The 20,254-nt window shown below is 38.5% G+C and overlaps 1 protein-coding gene across 1 annotated transcript in view; it reads right to left on the bottom strand.

Annotated features, from left to right (window-relative positions):
* Positions 1-2,968: 2,968 nt before the first annotated feature.
* ADAM10 (ADAM metallopeptidase domain 10) overlaps positions 2,969-20,254 on the bottom strand; it is a 233,465-nt gene continuing 216,179 nt past the window's right edge. Inside the window, exons 12-16 of the mRNA XM_089667687.1 lie at positions 17,867-18,050; positions 17,329-17,437; positions 13,924-14,144; positions 8,783-8,909; positions 2,969-5,270 (exon numbers count right to left, since the gene is read on the bottom strand). Of these exons, the coding sequence (XP_089523813.1) occupies positions 5,176-5,270; positions 8,783-8,909; positions 13,924-14,144; positions 17,329-17,437; positions 17,867-18,050 (736 nt within the window). The 3' untranslated portion in view covers positions 2,969-5,175. The remainder of the gene's footprint in view (positions 5,271-8,782; positions 8,910-13,923; positions 14,145-17,328; positions 17,438-17,866; positions 18,051-20,254) is intronic.

Here is a 20,254-nt window from a genome sequence, read left to right as displayed (position 1 = left end):
GTTGCTTATAAAGGTTTTAATTAAAATTGTAACTTTTTTTAAATTTTTTTTTTCCTCCACTCTAGCCAATCAATCACAGGACTGTGCTTGTATCATCGGTTTACCCAGAATTCTGGTCATTTGAACCCAGAAAAGCAAAGTTTTTTTGCCATTTTATTTATGTCTGTATTACCCAATTTTATCAGCAGGTAAATTCAGTGCCATAAACATTATCACATCCCTTTCTTTAACCAGTATGTGCTGAAGCACACCAATTAAACACGAACTCCATGTAAACATAAAAGACACAAGTCAATGCAGCTTTGTAACACTATTTTTTTCTTTCAAACGGTAAGTAGTTCAAAAGTACTTGAAGTTAACTTGGTATCAGCTCATTCCATTCTGCAGTACTCTCTATACTGTCTAAACATAGAGGGGGGAATGACAAAGCATCACAGGGAGCCAGTTAAGTGTGCTGTAATGCATAGAGCCATGCCCATAGAACAGTGTTACAGATGGATGACCGCATCAGTGTGCCAATTTAACTTTCAATGTTTAGTAAAAGGATAGGGAAGGGACCTGTTAGTAAAGTTAGTGAAAGTGAGACAGCAGCAGAGAAAGATCAGATCCCTCTCTGCCACACTACACGGGTGTGTATAGTGGGGCAGAGCTGTGTTGACCTCAGGATGGGATGAACAGAAAAAAATCCCTCTCTCACTGGACTCCAGTTAGCTCTAAAAAAATTGACAAGGTAGTAAGACCCTTCCCCTACCAAGGGATAATTGCTCAACACCTGGTCCCACTGCTCCTTTATAGTCGCAGCCTCCTCAACATCATTCTGGACACTAAGAGACCAGGCGCCCACATTATACATGAGGACTTCAAGAAGGCAACTGCTTCTGTTCATTCCTTTAACCATTGGCAAAACAGGAGGATTTACCCTTGCAATACAGGGAAGGGGGGCAAGGGTGGTGGGAATCTCTGCCTTGTCACTATTTATGGACTGCATCATAACTTTAGGTGATAAACTACTGCATAAACAAAAATTTAATTACAACTGCATAGGCAAACTGAACCTTGAATGAAGAGGCTCTACGATTAACCCATTTCCGACAATATTAAATGTCTAGCTGCCCCACTTGAAGATGGCATTTCATATAATTCCTGCGAAGTTCATTTTTCACTTTAAAAAAATACAATGGAAAGGGGTTTTTCTATTTTAAAAAGATGCCAACAAGGAAAATGCATGGAAAATTGAATGTTTGTTTACTTGGCTTGACCCCTTCATCCACCACAACTTAATAACTTTTGTTGAAAATCATATCTACATCTACACTTGGAACTAGAGGTCACTTAACTTGCTTGGATGTACAACCCTAATTCTAAAAAGTTTGGACAATGTGAAAATCTACATAAAAAAAATGCAATAATTTTCAGATCTCATAAACCCAAGTCACAATAGAAAGCAAATATTTAAACTGAGAAATGTACCATTTAACAAATAAAAAAATAAGGTCATTTTGAAATTGATAACAGCAACCGATCTCAAAGAAGTTGAGACAGGGCAACTAAAAGATGTCAAATTAAGCGGTACTACTAAGGAAGTGCTGGAAGAACATTTTTCAAAACGCCAGTAACATGATTAGGTATAAAAAACATCCTAAAGAGTCAGAGTGTTTCAGAAGTAAAGAAGAGTTCAACAATCTGTGAAAAATGGTCTAAAAATGTTAAATAACTTAAAAATATTCCTCAATGTAAAATTGCAAAGACTTTAAATATGTCATCATCTGCAGTACATAATATGAAAAGCTTCAGCGAATCTGGAGAAATCTCTGTGCACAAGGGACAAGACCAAAATGCAATACTGGATGCCTGTGATCTTCAGGTCCCCAGACAGCACTGCATTAAAAACGGGCAGGATTCTGTGATTGAACATCACTGCATGGGCTCAGGAATACTTCCAAAAATCACTGCCTGTAAAAATCGTTCACTGCACCATCCAAAAGTGCAAGTTAAAGCTCAATCATACAAAGAAGCCATATCCGAACATGATCCAGAAATGCCGCCATCTTCTATGGGCCAAAGCTCATTTAAAATGTCTGTTACAAAGTGGAAAACTGTTCTGTCAGAATAATTCGAAATTTAACACTTTCTTGTCATCCATAGGTGTTGCGTCCTCTAGACGCAAGACGAAAGGGAAATCCCTTGCTTGTTATCAGTGCTCAGTTCAAAAACCTGCACCTCTGATAGTATCAGAGTGCATTTGTGCATATGGAACAAGCAGATTGCACATCTAAAAATGCAAAAGATATATCCAGGTTTTAAAGCAGCATATGGTTCCATCCAGTCAATGTCTTTTTCAGGGAAGGGCTTGCATATTTTATTAGAACAATGCTAAACTGCATCTATGACAACAGCATGGCTAGAAGAGTCCGGGTGCTTAACTGGCTTACCTGCAGTTTAGACTTTTCACCAACTGAAAAATATTTGGCGCATCTTGAAATGACAAATTACAACAAAAGATGACCTGGACTGTTGAGCACGTAGAATCCTATATCAGGCAAGAATAGCATGACATCTGCCTAAACTCCTGTAACTCGTCTCCTCAGTTCCCAGACTGTTAAAAGAGGGTGTGCTACTCTGTGGTATACCTGACCCTAGCCCAATGTTTTGTTGCAGCCTTCAATTTCAAAACTCCCTTTTTTCTTTTTTTCCCAAATGGTTCATTTTCTCAGTTTAATCATTTGATGTTTTCTATTGTTCATTGTGAATAAAATATGGATTTATGAGATTTGCAAATAATATATGTTTTTATGTAGATTTTGCACAGAATCCCAACTTTGTTTGAATTGGGGTTGTACAATCATCATCAGAGATCACCATAATCAAGTTCTCATGATAGGAAAATAACAAAACTATAAAAAGAACATTTTTTTTTTCAATCAAGTCTATTTAAGTTTCAAGAAAAAAAAGAAAAAGAAAAGAAATCTTTATATGTCTTTGCACAATACTTTTTATTTTTTGCAATTTTTTTAGTAAAAATTTCAAAAGTGAACAAAAAATACTGTATAAAACACAGTGGACATTAAATTGACAGTAGTATTAGATTAAATTTTGTAGCTCTTCTGCTTCACTTACATCATCTTCACTAGCTGTGGAGAGGTTCAGTGCATTTCTCTGTTCATCAAACATTACAGTTTAAAATGAAAAGAAAAAAAAAAAGAAAAAAAAAAAAGGAATTCTTTAGCAAACCTTACCACAGAAAAAAAAAAGCATGGGATGGGGCGGAGGGAAGGTACACAGTTGAGGGATTATCACATTGACAAAGCTACAAAAAAACCCACCATTTCCAAAATCAACACCCTTTATCCACTTGCCTCATTCCAAGAACAAATGCATTCAAATGATTTGATAAACTACACTAGAAGTTTTTTTTTTTTCCTTTTGTCTTTTAAGGATTTCAGAATTCTTTATAGTCTCCTATCTACTAGACTGGGGTTTCATTTACAAAATTGGTTTCTAAAGCCTTGTACAAAAAGATGTGTTTTCTATTTTGAAAAAAAAAACACCACACACTGTACAATTTTACAAGGAAGAGATTTGTGTGTCTTTTTTTTTGTTTTTGTTTTTATACCTTGCTGGCATGTCATGAAAGAAATGGATGTGTAAACTTTTTTTTTGTTAATTCAGCAAAGACTATGCATGTCAAAAAAGGATGCTATGCAAGTCTCCCTGACAATACAAGCATTTAAAGACAAAATATAAATTAAGGAATAGAATCCAGAGGTACACAAATGCTGCGCAATTTTTTTTTTTTTTGCCAATGAAAAAAGAAAAAAAAAAAAAGATGTCATTGGAAGTATTCAGAAAGAAATCAAAGGCTTTTGGTAATACCCATATATTTACATGCACAGCACAGGATGCATGAACAAATTATAAAGATCTCCTTTATAAAATATCCTTACTTATGACAGAGCTTGGTAACCAAATTGTCTAACCCATCGAGGAGCAATGTATTAATGCATCATTCAAGACAAAGTTACCTTTAGAAGTCTGTTGCTCATTGGTCATTCACTGACCATCTTCATGGCAGAGGTCTACTTTTATCACTCAAAGTAATGGCAGGATAATCAAGATCTCATTATGCTGTGCATTATCTTCTCTATCACATTAGGTCAAAGAAGCAAGTGTAAAGAAACTTCTTGGTGGCTAACATTCATAGAATAGGTTTTTTTTTTATCAACATATACACCTAAACCTTCCAGTTGCTTGGGAATATATGAGCTGAATAAAAACATGAAGTAAAAACATGAAACCCACAAAAGAGGAATCTTGACGTCCAGAGTGGTTTTAGGTTTCATACATTTGTAGTTAGCCAGCGGAACATTCAAGTCTGAGAGAGATGCTCGTTGTAGGAATGAAAAACATGACATGAGCACTCTAACCAACTCTGATCTTAAGAAGCCTAGCAAGGAAAATGCAGATTTTCCGCTCTCAACTTGTTAAACAAAATGGAAAAAAAAAAAAATATTTATATATATATAGTCAGTCGCCTTTATACACATCAAATCCTTTGTTATCCTGAGTATGTCACTTAAACAGTAATGTCTTCATTAACAGTGGAAAAAATTATAATACAAAGTAACGTATCCATATTGCAATTTGTTTTTACAATTGCACATAGACATATGCTTGTACATTAGAAATACACGTCTGCATATAACAAAGTATGTACATTGGCAAGAGATGTTCTCCAATGCTGAGGTGGTCTCTGTCTTCCTAGCCTTGGTTGGCAGTTTTATATTACGAAAAAGAAAAAAATAGATTTTGTTGTTCAGCGATTAATAAAAGTTTTGCTGGAAGGAAACAAAGTGTAAATAATGAAGGGGGCATAAAAAGAAATAAATGATATTCTAATATTTTATGCCTTCAGAGAAGTTAAAAAAAAAAAAACCTATTTTTTAAAATTCTGGTTATTTTTCCCATCATCAGGAGCTTGTTATTAAAGAGTGTTAAAAAGTTACAGCTCCCCCTCCAGCTTGTACAATGGTACGGTCTCATTTTCCTCCTCGTGTCCAGATCCAATTCTTGGTTGCTAACAAGGGGAAATAGTGACTGTCTGTAGGTATTTCTTTGGAGTGAATCTTTCCCATGGTAGGCACTAGGAAGAACCAAAGGCAAAATAAAAAGCTGCAGTTAACGTCTCATGTGTCCCATCTGGTAACTTTCTCGTGGTCTCTGGCGTGGAGGTTGTTGAGTTGTTTGTGGTGGTCGTCTCCTCTTCAATGTGCCTGCAGCAAAACAAGAAGATTTACTATGCAGCATACATACCTATCTGTATATTGCAAATGAAAATAACACAGTCTTTTCCATTAAGAGCTGCTTCACACCAGAAAGCATGTGTTTTTACCAGCCCATTCATTTCAATGGGTCACAAAACGTGCGGAACACGCAAAAAGTATGGAAGGTTCAACTTTTAAAAATTGCACCACGTCCAACTGAATGGTGCTGTGGTACCATGTGGTTTGGTGCCCACAAATGTGCAGCGTTTGGGGTGCTAAAACAATTAATGTGACCCACACGCATCTAACAAGGGCAGCGAGTTCACATGCGGTGAATATGCATGGAAATGCACAGTTCCCACAAGGTGTTCTGGTGTGAACGGGTCCAAAAAGGATATTATAAAATTACAGAACACACACTTGGATCTGATAGGTAGATGATACAAAAAGAATATGTGAATAAGACGGATAAGACGGGCCTGAAGGTGATATCAGCAAATAGACACATTCTCAACTACAGGTATTGACATACTTCGAAATGTTGCTATAGTTCTAAAACCTTGAGACAAGCAAGCACTTTAATGTTAAGATTTCTTGTTTTCATTTTATTTAAACTTCTCCTAAACAGTCTAGCACACCCTAAATAACAGAACTTCGTACAAATCCAGTGTTCAGTGCTTAGGAAAGGGAGCCTCCACAGAGGTGGAGAGAGAATGTGTGTGTTTGAATAACACACTTAATATTTTGAAAGTCACTTTAAAGTATTACTAAAGCCAGGACCCTGCATTCACTCCATCTGGTCTCCCACAGTACACAGAACATGGAACGTGCAATTAATTTACTAAATATAAACTGCTAAATACCTTTTCTTATCAGCAGTTAGAGCAGTCTTGTGACTTCTATTAGTGTTCAGCAGAGCACATGTTAAAGCTTGTAGGTCGTGTTTTCTTTCTTCTCTAGCAGGATGCAGAGCCCCTGACCTCTGTCTGGACAGTGCTGATTGGCCCTGTACTGATCACATGCACCATCCCAAGCAAAAAAAAAAAAAATCAAAAAACAAAAAAAAAAAAAAACCCTCTCTAGCAATACAAACTACACTGAGCATGTACAGAGTGTCCTAACACAGATATGTCTTATCAAGAGATAAGAGGAGGGCACTGGAAGGAGGGGAGGATCAGTGAAGTCTATCATACAGCCTTTTTACACAATGCACAGGATTAACCCCTTAGGTCTCACAGTGAGTATATCAAGCTTGCTTTACTGCATATACAGACTGATTTAACGGTTGTGGGTTTAGTAACACTTTAACTACCGCCTCACGTCTTTAAAACTGCTAGGAGGTGGGTGGTTATTTACCCAGCGCTGTGTAAACAGCACTGGATAAAGTGTGCACAGAGTCAATCTGAGTTGCTCTGTACTTTGGAATTGCTCGGAGTGGTCATACTGAGATCAAACACAGATATAAACCTCTTTGTTTTAACAGAGGTAAATAATATTGTAATTAGAAATATATTTTAGTTAGATAGAAATATATTTAGACCACTGAGTGTATTTTAGCATCAAACCAGTCTTCGCTTCCCTGCTGTTACTGTAAATAGTTTCTACTTACATTGTCTTTCCTTACCACATCTCACATAGTCATGGTAAAAAATATTGGCACCCCTGCATATCTGTCAGATAATGCACCACTCCGCTCAAAAAACTGTTGCAATTACAAAATGCTTCAGCATTCTCTTGTTTATTTCGTTTGTTTGTATTGGTATGACACAAAAGTGGAGAAAATCTTTGATCAGTTTTTCTTTTGTCCATGCCCAGGGAGATTAGCTACAGTGCCATGGGCTGTACACTCCTTGACAATGCTGCACACAGTGGACACCTGGAGATGGACTTATAACCTTGAGATTGTCCATGCTATGCCACAATTTTTGTTCTCAAATCCTCCGATTTGAGAAATCCTCAGATGAAAAATTGACACAACCTTTCTGTTGTGTGTCTCAGCATTTTCACAGGTTGCCGGTGCGATTTTTTATATTGCCACCACCTGTTAATTGATACAGGTGAGTTTAATTACAAATTACAGGAGCATCACAAACTTGGAATGCAATTATTTCTTACAATTTTGAGAAGGTGCCAATAATTTTGCCCAGTCCATTTTTGGGGTTTTGCATGGAATGTGTCAGATTTGGCTTTTTGTTTCTCTACCTTTTTGTGTTATATCAATACGAACAAAAGAAATAAACACAAGAATGCCTAAACATTTGTAACTAACAATATTCTGGGCGAAGTGGTGCATTATCTGACAGAAATGCAAAGGGTGTAAATATTTTTGGCCATGACTGTAGGTTGTAAACAGAAGGCTTTTTTGAATCCTCCAATCAGGCTGCGCCAAATATACATTTGTTAGGTATAGTGACCATTTAGGGTGCATTGTGTCAGCCACTGTACAGAAAGGAGAGGGGAATATAATGCATGGGTAACAAGCTGTTCGCTCTCTGTGCTGGGACACAGAAGCATTCAGTATCACCACGCCTGAACCTGAAAGATAAAACTTCATACTTGTACCGTAAATGGCATTGTAAATATGGTTTGGGTTTAATTTGTAACTATCACATAACCCAGTGTACTTCTAGTGTACATTGTTTTGTAAATAATTTGTATATATGATGTAACTATCAATAAATTTATATTGCAGTTTGAACTACCTCTTTTTCAAATCCTCAGATCTAGCTGTTTATGTGAATACTCCTATAATGATTGGAGTGTATTCACATATACTCTTAATGGCCCAACACCAAGTGGAAAAACAGACTAATTAAATCTTAGAAAAAGCACTCATTAGGACTAGATATAGCAGATTAGAAGAAAAAAAAAAAAAAAAAAAAAGAAGAAGGTAAACATCACTAAACTAGTTATATAATAAAAAAAAAGGTTGGTATGAAGAACAAGCACTAACAACCCACTGGTCGAGTCTCTAAATTCAATAACCTTGTTGCCTGTCACTTTAACCTCTTCACTCCGGCGCCTCCTGGCCCTTTAAGAGTTTCCGAAGCCAGGAGGTGGGGCGGGGTTTAGGGTCATGTGACCGCCGTCGGCACATATGTCCTTTATTAATAGGACGCAAATGTGCGGCTGCTCGGCGTCTAGGCCCAGACGCCGGGAGGCCACACATTTGTGTTCGGCCGGCGTGAAGAGATTAAACAAGCTAGTAACAGGGTTCAGAAGTCTTTCAACAATCTTCGAGTAATTCTGAAGTCTACAAAAGCCTGCTATCAGCTTGCTTAAAGCAAAAACCAGCACTCCCGATAGGTTCAATGTTTAAAATACCTGTACTCAAAATGAATAGCACTTTAAAGGCTACTGTCCACGGGAGCTTGTATATACTATACACACCCTATACCAATTATTCAGCTGGAAACAGAATAATCACAAATTCAGGCTGAAACCCAAGATAAAGAATTCTATCTAACAAAGAAGTAAAACTAAAGTACATAAACCATTAAAATAAAATCCATTGCACATACCTGGAAGAGGTTTGGGTGGCGGCAATTTGGGATTGCTACTTGGTGTATGGACACTGCATATCTTGATAAACCCAGCCATCAACATTATCAGTGCTATTCCCATTAACAATACAGCCCACCAGTGAGCCTAAAAAACAACAGAAGGTCATGTATGGAGAGCTCCTATAGAATTGTCAGTTTAATGAAATATAAAGAAGGCATTATTAATTTTTTATTTAATTAAAGCAAGTTTTTCACAAACCTGTCTATTTGAAACCAAACCGATAAGAAATAAAATGCAAAAGAAAACCAAAACAGTCAGTAGACCAGGAAAACGGATACTAATATTACGTGATTAAATAAAATAAAAAAATTTTAGCCCCACTCTTGCCTGCCAAGGTTTCCTACTGGTCACTGAGGTCACCCATCACAAATTGAGCAATAGGGTAGCTTGCACTGAAGGCGAGAGGGGAAAAAGTCCATTTGTATATCATTTCAGCTGCCTATATCTCAGCATCTACTGATAATTTTTTGACATTGATAGATTTTGCATTTTGTTTTGTTTACACATTGTTTTTATTTTAACCACTTGCCCTCCAGAGGATTTACACCCCCTTCCTGACCAGGCCATTTTTTTTGTAATTCCTTTATTTATGGCATTTTACAGTTAAGGCATAATGGCCAGAGAAAAATAGAACATAGCAATGTAAAATGATTACAAAAGAAAAGGCAATATACAGGTCAAAAAGACCAAACATCAATGCTATATTGGACAGAGTAGGCAGGAACAGATAGAGGACCGCTACATTGTACTAAGCGGACCCTAGAAGTAGAAAAAGTAATGGTACACAGACAGATATCCCAGTTGGACAGGTCATAATAAGATCCAGACCTTCCCGGTTTCCAGAGCACGAGGCCATTTTTTGCTTTATGGCGCTACGTTACTTTAACAACTGCGGTCATGCAACGCTGCACCCAAATGAAATTGACATCCTTTTTTTCCCACGAATAGAACTTTCTTTTGGTGGTATTTGATTACCTGTGTGGTTTTTATTTATTTTTTGCACTATAAAAAAAAAAGACCAACAATTCTGAGAAAAGAACAAAAACAATATTTTTGACTTTTTGCTACTAAACATGTTCAGTAAAAAAAAATTTTAAAAATCAAATTTAGTCATAAATTTAGGCCAAAATGTATTCTACTACATGTCTTTGCTACAAAAAAAAAATCCCAATACGTGTAAATTAATTGGTTTACGTGAAAGTTATAGCATTTACAAATGGCGGTCTATATACTGGGATTTTATTTTTACTAGTAATGGCAGCGATCAGCGACTTATAGCAGGAACTGCGGCGGGTATTCTGACACTGGGTGGAACTGACTTGGTGTCACCGACATCCCCAGTGACACCTATACAGTGATCATTGCTAATAAAAAGCACCAACAGTGTACTAATGACACTGGGCAGGAAGGGGTTAACATCTGGAGCGATCAAAGGGTTAACTGTGTGCTGTCTTACTAGGGGCTGTGTGTTTGTGCTTCACTGTAAGCACACTGTTTTGCATGGCTCTGCTGTGCACAGCCATGCAAAGCAATGTGCACAAGCTGACGGAGGAGAACTGTTTTGTTTACAAACCGGTCTGCCCATCGTCGGAGATGCACAGCAATCACTGGGCGCCAGCGAGTAACCGCCGGCTGGGACCCGGTGATTGACAGCCACAAATGGCGGTGCGGGTAGGGCACACACGGCCCCTACGCAGAAATGCAAAATCATGAGTGTATATATATATATATATATATATATATATATATATATATATATATATATATATATATATATATATATATATATATATATATATATATAGTACATACATACATACATGCACGCATGATTTTACACACACAATTTTGCTCACCCCTGCCGCCCCGGAAGCAGTATTTCTGCTACAGGGCGGAGGGAATGCGGTTAAAATCCACTAAGTGCAGAACATAACATTGCACGATAGGTTTTGCATTCCCATAAAAATGCAAAATCTGCTTGAAGTAGGTGAAATGCAGGTCAAACTGAGGTCAACTGCAAGTCAAATGCATCTCAAAATGATGCATCAACACTTGTCCGGAGCCCATCAACACAGGCCCTAATGGCGAGACCACAAATAGTTGAGAAGAATGCCCTCTAGGGCAACTTGTGACCTTACAACAATTACAATTGTTTTTAGGATCACAAGAAAAAAACCTTTTCACATTAACCAATTAGCATGTCAATGTTCCATGTTCAATTTCATCCTAAAAAGAGCATTTTGGCACCTATATCATGTCAACATACTTCAAGCAATAAAGATGTACTTTTAGAATCTGTCCACAACCCCCTCCAGGATTGAACAAATTTACAAAGGCAGTAGAAGGAAACAAAGTAATAGATGTTCAACTGTTGTAGTGCAGCTTAGGGACACATAACCTTTAGTTAGAAAACGGCAGTATACATCCCTCTCAGATGTTCGATGCTTAGCAAGCTGAACCTTACACTGGATATAAAAAGGGTTTCTCAGGCTAGGAGTGGATCTGCTAAACATGAAAAGAGGCATTTTGATTTACCTTAGACCTAGGGATAGAAGTACCAGCCTATAACCCAAGGTCTATAAATACTATAATCAGCACAGTAATCAGCAGGGCAGCTGTGTAAGTAAAATCAAGGGCTTTTACATTTGCAAAATTATAAAATAATTTTAAACGCATGTAAAAATTTTAAAAATTGCCTTCTTATATTTGCTACTTTTGTTCTGTTATATACATCATTAAAATCACTTTTCCACCCCTCTGTGTAAAGCAGGTTATACATAAACAGTTTTATCTTTTGTTCAAACAGTGGATTGAACCAAAAAAAAAAAAAAAAATAAATAAATAAAAACCAGATACCTGGATCCCCACAAGCTATGTGGATGCAAGGCTCACCCCTACCACACTACTGTATTCTTACAGCAGGGGCTCCTCCCCCCACCCTCTTGACAGAACACAGATCAGTGCTGGAGCTATGGGACAACATTCAGCACGTGTGTACTCGCCTGTCTGATAGAAGCTGGCCAAGCGGCTGGATTATGTCACAAAGGCATGCTGGAAAACTAGCATCTGATCAGCCCATCTGATTGGTGTGTTCAGGTATGGGGGTAGCGCCCCTGTCAGAACACAATAGCTAAGCGGGGAGATCGCTGTACTAACATCAGATTGCTGGGTTGAACCAAAAAAAATGATGGTGTGGACCACTTCGTTTTTTTTTTTGCAGTCACTCAGGTTTCTTAGAAATTAACCTAATCCCAACCGCACTATAGCCAAAAGATGGCTACAGAGCGGTTGTCTAGTTCTGGGAGGGCGTCCATGGACATCCTCCCAGAATGCGCACCCCAGTGGTGCGGACACAGCTGACCACGTGTTGTGTAAAAGACCAATCACAGCAACCTTTTATGACGTGATCAGCAGTGTCTAATGAAACAGCAGATCACTGCATAAATACAGTTGCCGGTTATCAGCTGCACTTTCCTCACGCTGTCACAGCATGAGGAAAGTACTGCCGATAACCAGCAATTGTCACAGAAGAGATCAGCAATGATCATCAGGGCACTGATGATCAGTGCCCAGTAGTACCACCCACCTGTGCCCAGCAGTGCCCATCAATGCAGCCTATCCATGCCACCTCAAAGCCCATCAGTTCCACCTCATTAGTGCCCATCAGTGCTGCCTATCAGTGACCATCAACGCATGGTGGCTCATTAACCACTTTACAACCACACTAGCGCCAAATGATAGCTACAGCGAGATTATCCAGTTGTGAGAAGGCATCATGACATCCTCCCAGAACGTGCCCCCAGTGGCGCGCACCTGGTGCTGTCAGTGAACACTGTGTCCTACAGACACAGCCGATCACATGACTAGGTAAAAGGCCAATCGCAGCAGAATTTTACGTGATCAGCTGTGTCCAATCACACAGCAGATCACAAAGTAAATACAAAAACGTTACAGAGGACACCCACACTGATGATCTGTGCCACGCCCATCTGTGCTGCCTATCAGTTCCACCTTCTCAGGGCCCATCAGTGCTGCCTCATCAAGGCACATTAGTGCTGCCTCATCCAGGCACAGCAGTGAAGGAGAAATAAATTTTTTATGATGGTCAAGCTCATGAGAAGGTAATGGAATTATTAGTTTACCACCAAGTATGGTTATCCTGTTTTACACGATCAGTGTATATATTTTTTATGTTTCCACTACAACTATCCCTCTTTGGTTTCCATTATAGGAAGTCATTCCATTTATTGTGGTGTTTACCAAAGAATATTTCTGAAGAATGATCTCCCTATCCAGATACCATGTGGAACCATATGGAATTCTTGGATTATGTGGTTAGGGAACTTCATTGCCTTATGTGGATTCCTTGTTGCCGACAAACAACCAGATTTGAAGATGCCGAATGTTTAATTTTTTGATTTTATTATGATTTGTTCACTGTGTCAATGTCTAACCTCTTTATGATCCATGTGATCAAATAAAATATTTTTGTAGCTATTATCTATGCAGTTACATTACTCCGCATGGGTTTTCATTTAACCACTTTTTGCAGGCAGTGCTGCACTTGTCATACTGCCATTTTTTCTATTTAGTATCTTGGGTTTATAAATCCACATTTATACTGTAAGTGAGACGGAGATATTACTATGACACGGATATACATGTCAAATTAGGTGGCTTTTTTCTTTTTTTTTTTTGTTTGAAGGAGAAAAATTACCTGTCTGCATAATTTTATAATAGAAACAAAAACTTTTTTTCCCAATATTTTGCTCTTTGTTTTCAGTGCAAAAAATAAAAAACCCAGTGGCGATTATACCACCAAAAGAAAGCACTATTTGTGTGAAAAAAAATGATAAAAATGTCATTATGGTACAATGTTGCATGGCCGCGCAATGGTCAAAGTGCAACAGCACCGAAAGCTGAAAATTGGCCAGGGCACAAAGGGGGTAAAAGTGCCGGGTAGGCAAGTGGTTAACAACTCATTTAGAACAGGGATGGAGAAAAAAAAAACAGGTAACAATCCTAGATAAGATAGATTTGAGAGTAGAGGCTAAATATTTGCAAAACAAGAAAAGCTATTTCATGTAGACATACATACCACAATCCATTCAGCAATATTTTCATATAGTTCTGGGTTGAAAATAGCCTTTTTCAATCGTGCCAAAGGACCATCAGCATCAACCAATCGGCATCGCATGAAGACATCACAGTATCCTTTGAACTCATTGCAAGGTGATCCTGGTTGCAGAGTGATGGTTTTACCTTTGAAGTAACCTCTCCATACATCAGATCCCGTACTTGCACAGGTAAGAGGCTTCACTACAAAGTAAGGAAATACAACAGATCTCTGAATATTTAGAACGGGATTTATAAGGTAGAGAAAGAATTGCAGTAACCTGCAGTAATCCATCAATAGTCTGCTTTCAGCAAAAGGAGTTCAGTAAAATGAAATTAAATGCATGGTGTGGGTTACAGCACCTCACACTTTAATGTTCTTCTTAGTACAGCTATAGTACATAAGGGTATTGTGTTTTAAGGCACAACTCCTTTTCCCATGTAGTGGGGCAATAGAGCGGCAGGGACCAGTCTTGGGTTCGGAGGATCAATGTATTACGTAAGTAAATCTCCACTTTCCTCACCCCCAGACACAAACTAGCAGTTAACCCAAGCAGTACGGGCACAGCCCCACTGCATGACAAAAAAAAAAAAAAATCATGTACATTACTTTAAAAGGACACTGCACTACAAATACACATTACTATGCATTTTAGCAACAAGAAATTCTGCAAACAAAAAGCTTTTAGCTTTGCCTTTTCTTTCCATGTATTGTGAGCTTTCTTCACAGGTCTTGGAAGTGTAGAAATGACCGTTTACAATCAGTGCAGACAGCAACATGTCTGCAGACCAGGATTGGGCACATTCTACCTTCCACAGCTGGCTATCCTGAATCACATGGGGTGGAGAATGTGAGCAAGAACAGATAAAGGCACTGCAATTAACAGTTCAAGATCTTTTAATCCAATGCTCAGGCAAGTCTAATTCAGAAGTGATCATATCATTGAAGACCATAAACCAAATATATTTGTGGAGATGAGGTCTGCCATGTCCTCATTAAGCATTATTACTGATATAAGCATCTCAGTGTTGACTTATGAGGGGTTTATGTATAATCTTCATCAGCAACTGTAAATAGATATTTTTATAACTATATGTTAACCAAGTTACAAAGCTGGAAATATCAGAGCTTGGTTTGATAGCGGTGGGTTGTACATAGACATTGGAACAAGTGATCAAGTTGTAGAGATAGCTTTGTATTGTATTGGAGGAATGTTTGGTGTGTAAACATGTGCATGTCACAGGAAATGTTCTATTATGTGAGAGGGGGCAACCACTAAATTACCTTATCTCAGACTTTATGGGGCCCACATAATGATCTAGACCAGGCCATTTAAATCTCTTTGGTTGTATGAGGGCCACTTCAAAGTACCCTCTCTTTAGATATGCAATGGTGATGGCTATCTGGGGAATGCAGTCTTACCAGGCTATGACCTAAGGTTCCCTCCAAACTCTCAATAATGGAGGGAATTTTGCTGAGAAAGCCTGGATCCAGACGCCTCGGTGCCATGACCTGGCATATGTAATTTTATCACTAAAAGGGGAGGCTCTGGGATGGGGCTGAGTTATGTAAGCGATATGGGATGGGGAAATTGTCCAATCCTGGATGAGATGCGTCAGATATGGAAGATGGATTGGATAGTTCTACCAATCAGGATGGCCCCATGCAAGTCTATGGGAGATAGGTGTATATCAGGGTAGGTTTTGGGGGAAGACAGGAGAAGATCCACTGATCCTGGGGGCCCCCATGCTACACCATTGGTAAATATCAGGACATTTCTCTGGCACTTACATGTACACATGATTGTCGTATGTGTTGTCTGTCTTGCGGTTTGTGGGTTTAGGGTATGAATAGTATATGCTTTAATTCATTGGGTGAATCATACATTTTGTTTCTCTTTTTCTTATTGTTAAATAGATAGATTGTGGTATGTTAGTTTAGACCTCCCTACTATTCACCAATAAATTTTGGTTGTTGTGTTAAACCTTTCACTCTTGGTCAAAGAACTCTCATTAAGGTTAATCAAATCATATCAGAGAAATATTATATTGCATATTCCATAGATTTGATCAACAGTGTTGCAGTATTCAAAGCAGCTGTTGGTGGGCACAAAGTTTCAGGCCTAGGGGAGATAAAAAAAATCCAGCCCAGACTATTGACATTACAGTGAGGATGTATTAAGAATGAAAAAGTAGGAAAGCTTTCATACTGCAATGACTGTCTATAAAAATATTTGACACAAAATTGGGGATGTATAGAAAATCTGCTGTAGTAGGAAAACTGAGTAGTAAATGTATGAAGAGCATATCAATAATAATTCACAACCGCTTATGTTTTCACAATGTCGCAAGATAAATTCAATGTTAACTCCAGCATAAACACTTTAAGGTCCAACTCCAGAAATTAAAAAAAAAAAAAAAGAAAAAAAACAAAAGCAACCATTTTAGAGGAGCACCCTGGGCTGTAAAGGTTAAATCCTAAGTCTAAGGGTTAATGTGCAGGCTGTGTCACAACTTCTTGCTCTGGCCAACTCCGGAGCTCCCCACCTCTGCTTGAAGCTTCTGGTTGAAGGCAGGGCTTTGGCATCATCACGTACAATACAGGGATATTATTCCCGTTTTGTACACTAATGAGGCTGGAGCGCAACTACAGGCAGTCACAGTTTACAGCTGAGGTGCTGTGGGACCGGTCATAGCACTGGAGGGAACCTGCTGGAGCAAGGAATAAGGTACTTACACTTTATTCATGCACCCCTAGACATAAGCATTTGACCCTTTGCAGTTTTAGATGGAATGCAACAGGGTAAGAATCTCATTTTTTGTTTTACTCATGCCTATGGTCCTGCTAGGAGACAAGGCAAAATTGCCACCAAGGTATCTGTAGTATATTTCTTACCGCCTATGGTTCTATTCTATAGTCTGCTTTTCTGAGCTCTGAAAGCAAGGGGTCCTTAATCTTTGAAAGGTCATTCATAATAAGAACTAATAAAGCTTATTTTAACTGAAAACCATGCTGGTTTTCTGTATATCAAATTACAGGCATCCACCCGTGCCTATGAAGGTTCTTTTGAACAAGAAGTGCTGCTAAAAATATTAACACAAAATTTGGATAGCTCCACCTAGTACCATTTGTCAAATACTAAGATTTCAAAGCAAGTGATAGCTGAAGGATAAAAGTACAATAACTTGCAAGGAATTACATTACTATTGTTATAAACTTGCAATTGTGGCTTCTTGAATTCTTGGAATCATGTCAATAGCAAGGATACAGCTCATATTTTAATTTGAAAGGACAAAAATTTGTTCTGGATGGAAGTCTCTACACCACCAAAAACTGGTGTCAAATTTCCAGCAATCTATGTTGCGCAGTATAATAAAGGTCACTCACTTTTTTCCATGCAGCAGACATGACACAACTCTTTATCATCTTTTCCATCAGTACTTGCGCACGTGCACTCCTCAAGGTCATACTTTTCACAGATGGAACCCGCACATTGCTGTAGAACAAACAGATATTAGTAAACAGTGGTGGGGGGGGGGGGGGGGGGGAGAACAACCATGGTTTTGGTTATTTTCTTCTTTAAATCAGAACTTACACCTCTTTTTTCTAAGGGTCTTCGGTATAAGAAATCATTTAGACAAGTTACAGAAACCATGTCTGATTACTATTATTTTATCATGATAATCTGGAGGTGGGAGGATTCCCTCCATCCCACTCTTCATAAAGTAACAAACCGATTGGTCATTTAAGCCAAACATTTGTGTTTAGGGACGTACCAGCAGAAGGTGTTCATGGGCATTCAGATCATGCATTCACAAACACTTTGTAGTGTATATGAACAAAATCTTGTACAACTAAAACCCATCAGCTAATGCTTCTGCAAGCCCTGAGCTCACATTCTACAAAATACTACATCAATATTTACCCCTTTGATGCAGACTTGAGTTTGACGGTTACACTCTGTCAAATTCTCTCTAGGCTCAGACGGTGGACACTGTGCAGAAAACCCATTGCAAGTTCCCATCTTTGCACAGTCAGATTCGTCACGACATTTCTGAGAACGGTCCTTGAAGGAACACAGCGATGTACAACAGGGGCCTTGGCTTGGACTGCAAACAAAAATACTAATCATTAGTGTTGTAGGGATTTCCCAAAGAGATGACAGATATCAGTGTTTATGTATGAATATGTATGAAAATATACAGTTGTGCTCAAATGTTTGCATACCCTTGGAGAATTTTATACAGCAAGTATTATTTTTAAAGAAAACATGAATGAGCAGGCAAAACACTTTTTTTTTTATTTTTTATGGAATTCATATTCATCTGTCGGTCATAATTGTCATTGATGCCAGGATCAAAACAAAACACGGCGACAAGTAAACAAATGAAATGACCCCTGTTCAAAAGTCTGCATACCCTTAGTCCTTAATACTGTTTATTGCCCCACTTAGCATCAATGACAGCGTGAAGTCTTTTGTAACAGTGGTCTATAAGGCCTCGAATTCTTGCAGGTGGTACAGCTGCCCATTCTCCTTGGCAAAATGCCTTCAGGTCAAGTAAAGTCTTTGGTCGTCTCGCATGAACGGAGATTTCCCCAGAGTGGCTCAATGATATTAAGGTAAGGAGACTCCAGAACCTGCACCTTTTTCTGCTGTAACCAATGGAGGGTAAACTAGGCCTTGTGCTTAGGGTCATTGTCTTGCTTGAAAATCCAAGAACGTTCCATGCACAGCTCTTGTGCAAAAGAATGCAAATTGTCTGCTAGTATTTTCTGATAATATGCCGCATTCATCTTGCCATCAATTTTCACAAGATTCTATGTGCCTTTACCCCTAACACATCAGTGAGCCGCCAGCAAATTTCACAGTGGGGATGTATACTTGTTGCTATAGGCCTTGTGGACCCCCCTCCAAATATAGTGCTTATGGCTGTGATCATAAATCTCTATTTTGGTCTCATTACTCCAGATTACAATGTGCCAGAAACTGTGAGGCATGTCAAGGTGTTGTTGGGCATATTGTAACCGGGCTATTTTGTAGCATTGACACAGTATTGATTTCTTTCTGGAAACTCCACCATGGAGCTCATTTTTGTTCAGGTATCTTCGCATTGTGTGCCTTGATACAATCACACTGTCTTTTGAAAGAGCAGCCTGTATTTCTCCTGAGGTTACCTGTGTGTTTTTCCTTGTATCCCAAACAATTCTTCTGGCAGTTGTGGCTGCAATCTTTCTTGGTCTACCTGACCCTGGCTTGGTATCAAAAGATCCCCAAATTTTCTACTTCTTAACTAGTGATTGAATAGTACTGACTGGCATGTTCAAGGCTTTTGATATCTTTTTATATCCTTTTTAGCTTCATAAAGTTCCATTACCTTGTTACACAGGTCTTTTGACAGTTCATTTCTGCTCCCCATGGCTCAGTATCTCGCCTGCTCGGTGCATCTATGTGAGAGCTAACAAGCTCATTGACTATTTATACACAGACACTAATAGCAATTTAATAAGTCACAGAGACATGAAATTGGCATTGTAATCTGTGTGTGTCTGTCACCTTGTGTGTCTGTACCAAGGCCAAACATTCCAGGGTTTGTAAACTTTTGATCAGGGCCAATTGGGCGATTTCTGTTATTATGATTTAAAAAAGGAGCCAAAACAACTGTGTGATAATAAATGGATTCAAATGATCACTATCCTTAAAAAAAAGTTTTTTGGCATGATCTCTCACAATTTTAACATCAAAATTTCACAATTTCTGCCACGGTATGCAAACATTTGAGCACAACTCTATATTAAACATATATCTGCAGTATATATGTAAAGGGTTAGCATAGGAAGTAATAGCATCAGACCGTCTTGTTCTATAACCTTGTACCCAATCAGCAAGTGATTCCTTGCTTCAAAGCAAACCAAATATAAATAAAATCCTAGGTGGAATGTCACCTATAGGTCAGTGACTTGGTCATTTAAAGGTGATGTGACATTTCATGCAGTTTTGAAAGGAACTGCTATATAGAAGAGGGCGAAGAGCTAAAATTTTCTATAAAATTCAATGCAATATCGCAACCCAGAGGCCTACACGTTAGTTAACAGAACAACCCCAGAAATGTAATTTCGTGCTTGTGTACAGAACTCTGAACTAAAAAGGTACAAGGCAGGCTTTAGATTTACTCTGCAACAAATGTCATTTTTGGTGAGATACTCCCTAACAGTTCTTCATAAAGAAATGCAGACATGGCATATTTTTTCATCAGAACACTGAAAGTGCACCAGCTGACTAATCAGTACCCAGAGAACAAACTGCTTTTTCTGC

The sequence above is a fragment of the Staurois parvus genome, unplaced genomic scaffold (genome assembly GCF_062004578.1).
Source record: "Staurois parvus isolate SC_StPar_1 unplaced genomic scaffold, SC_StPar_1.0 ptg000054l, whole genome shotgun sequence".
Classification (NCBI taxonomy): domain Eukaryota; kingdom Metazoa; phylum Chordata; class Amphibia; order Anura; family Ranidae; genus Staurois; species Staurois parvus.
The sequence above is the reverse complement of the archived record's forward strand: the minus strand, read 5'-3'. Positions and strand labels throughout refer to the sequence as shown.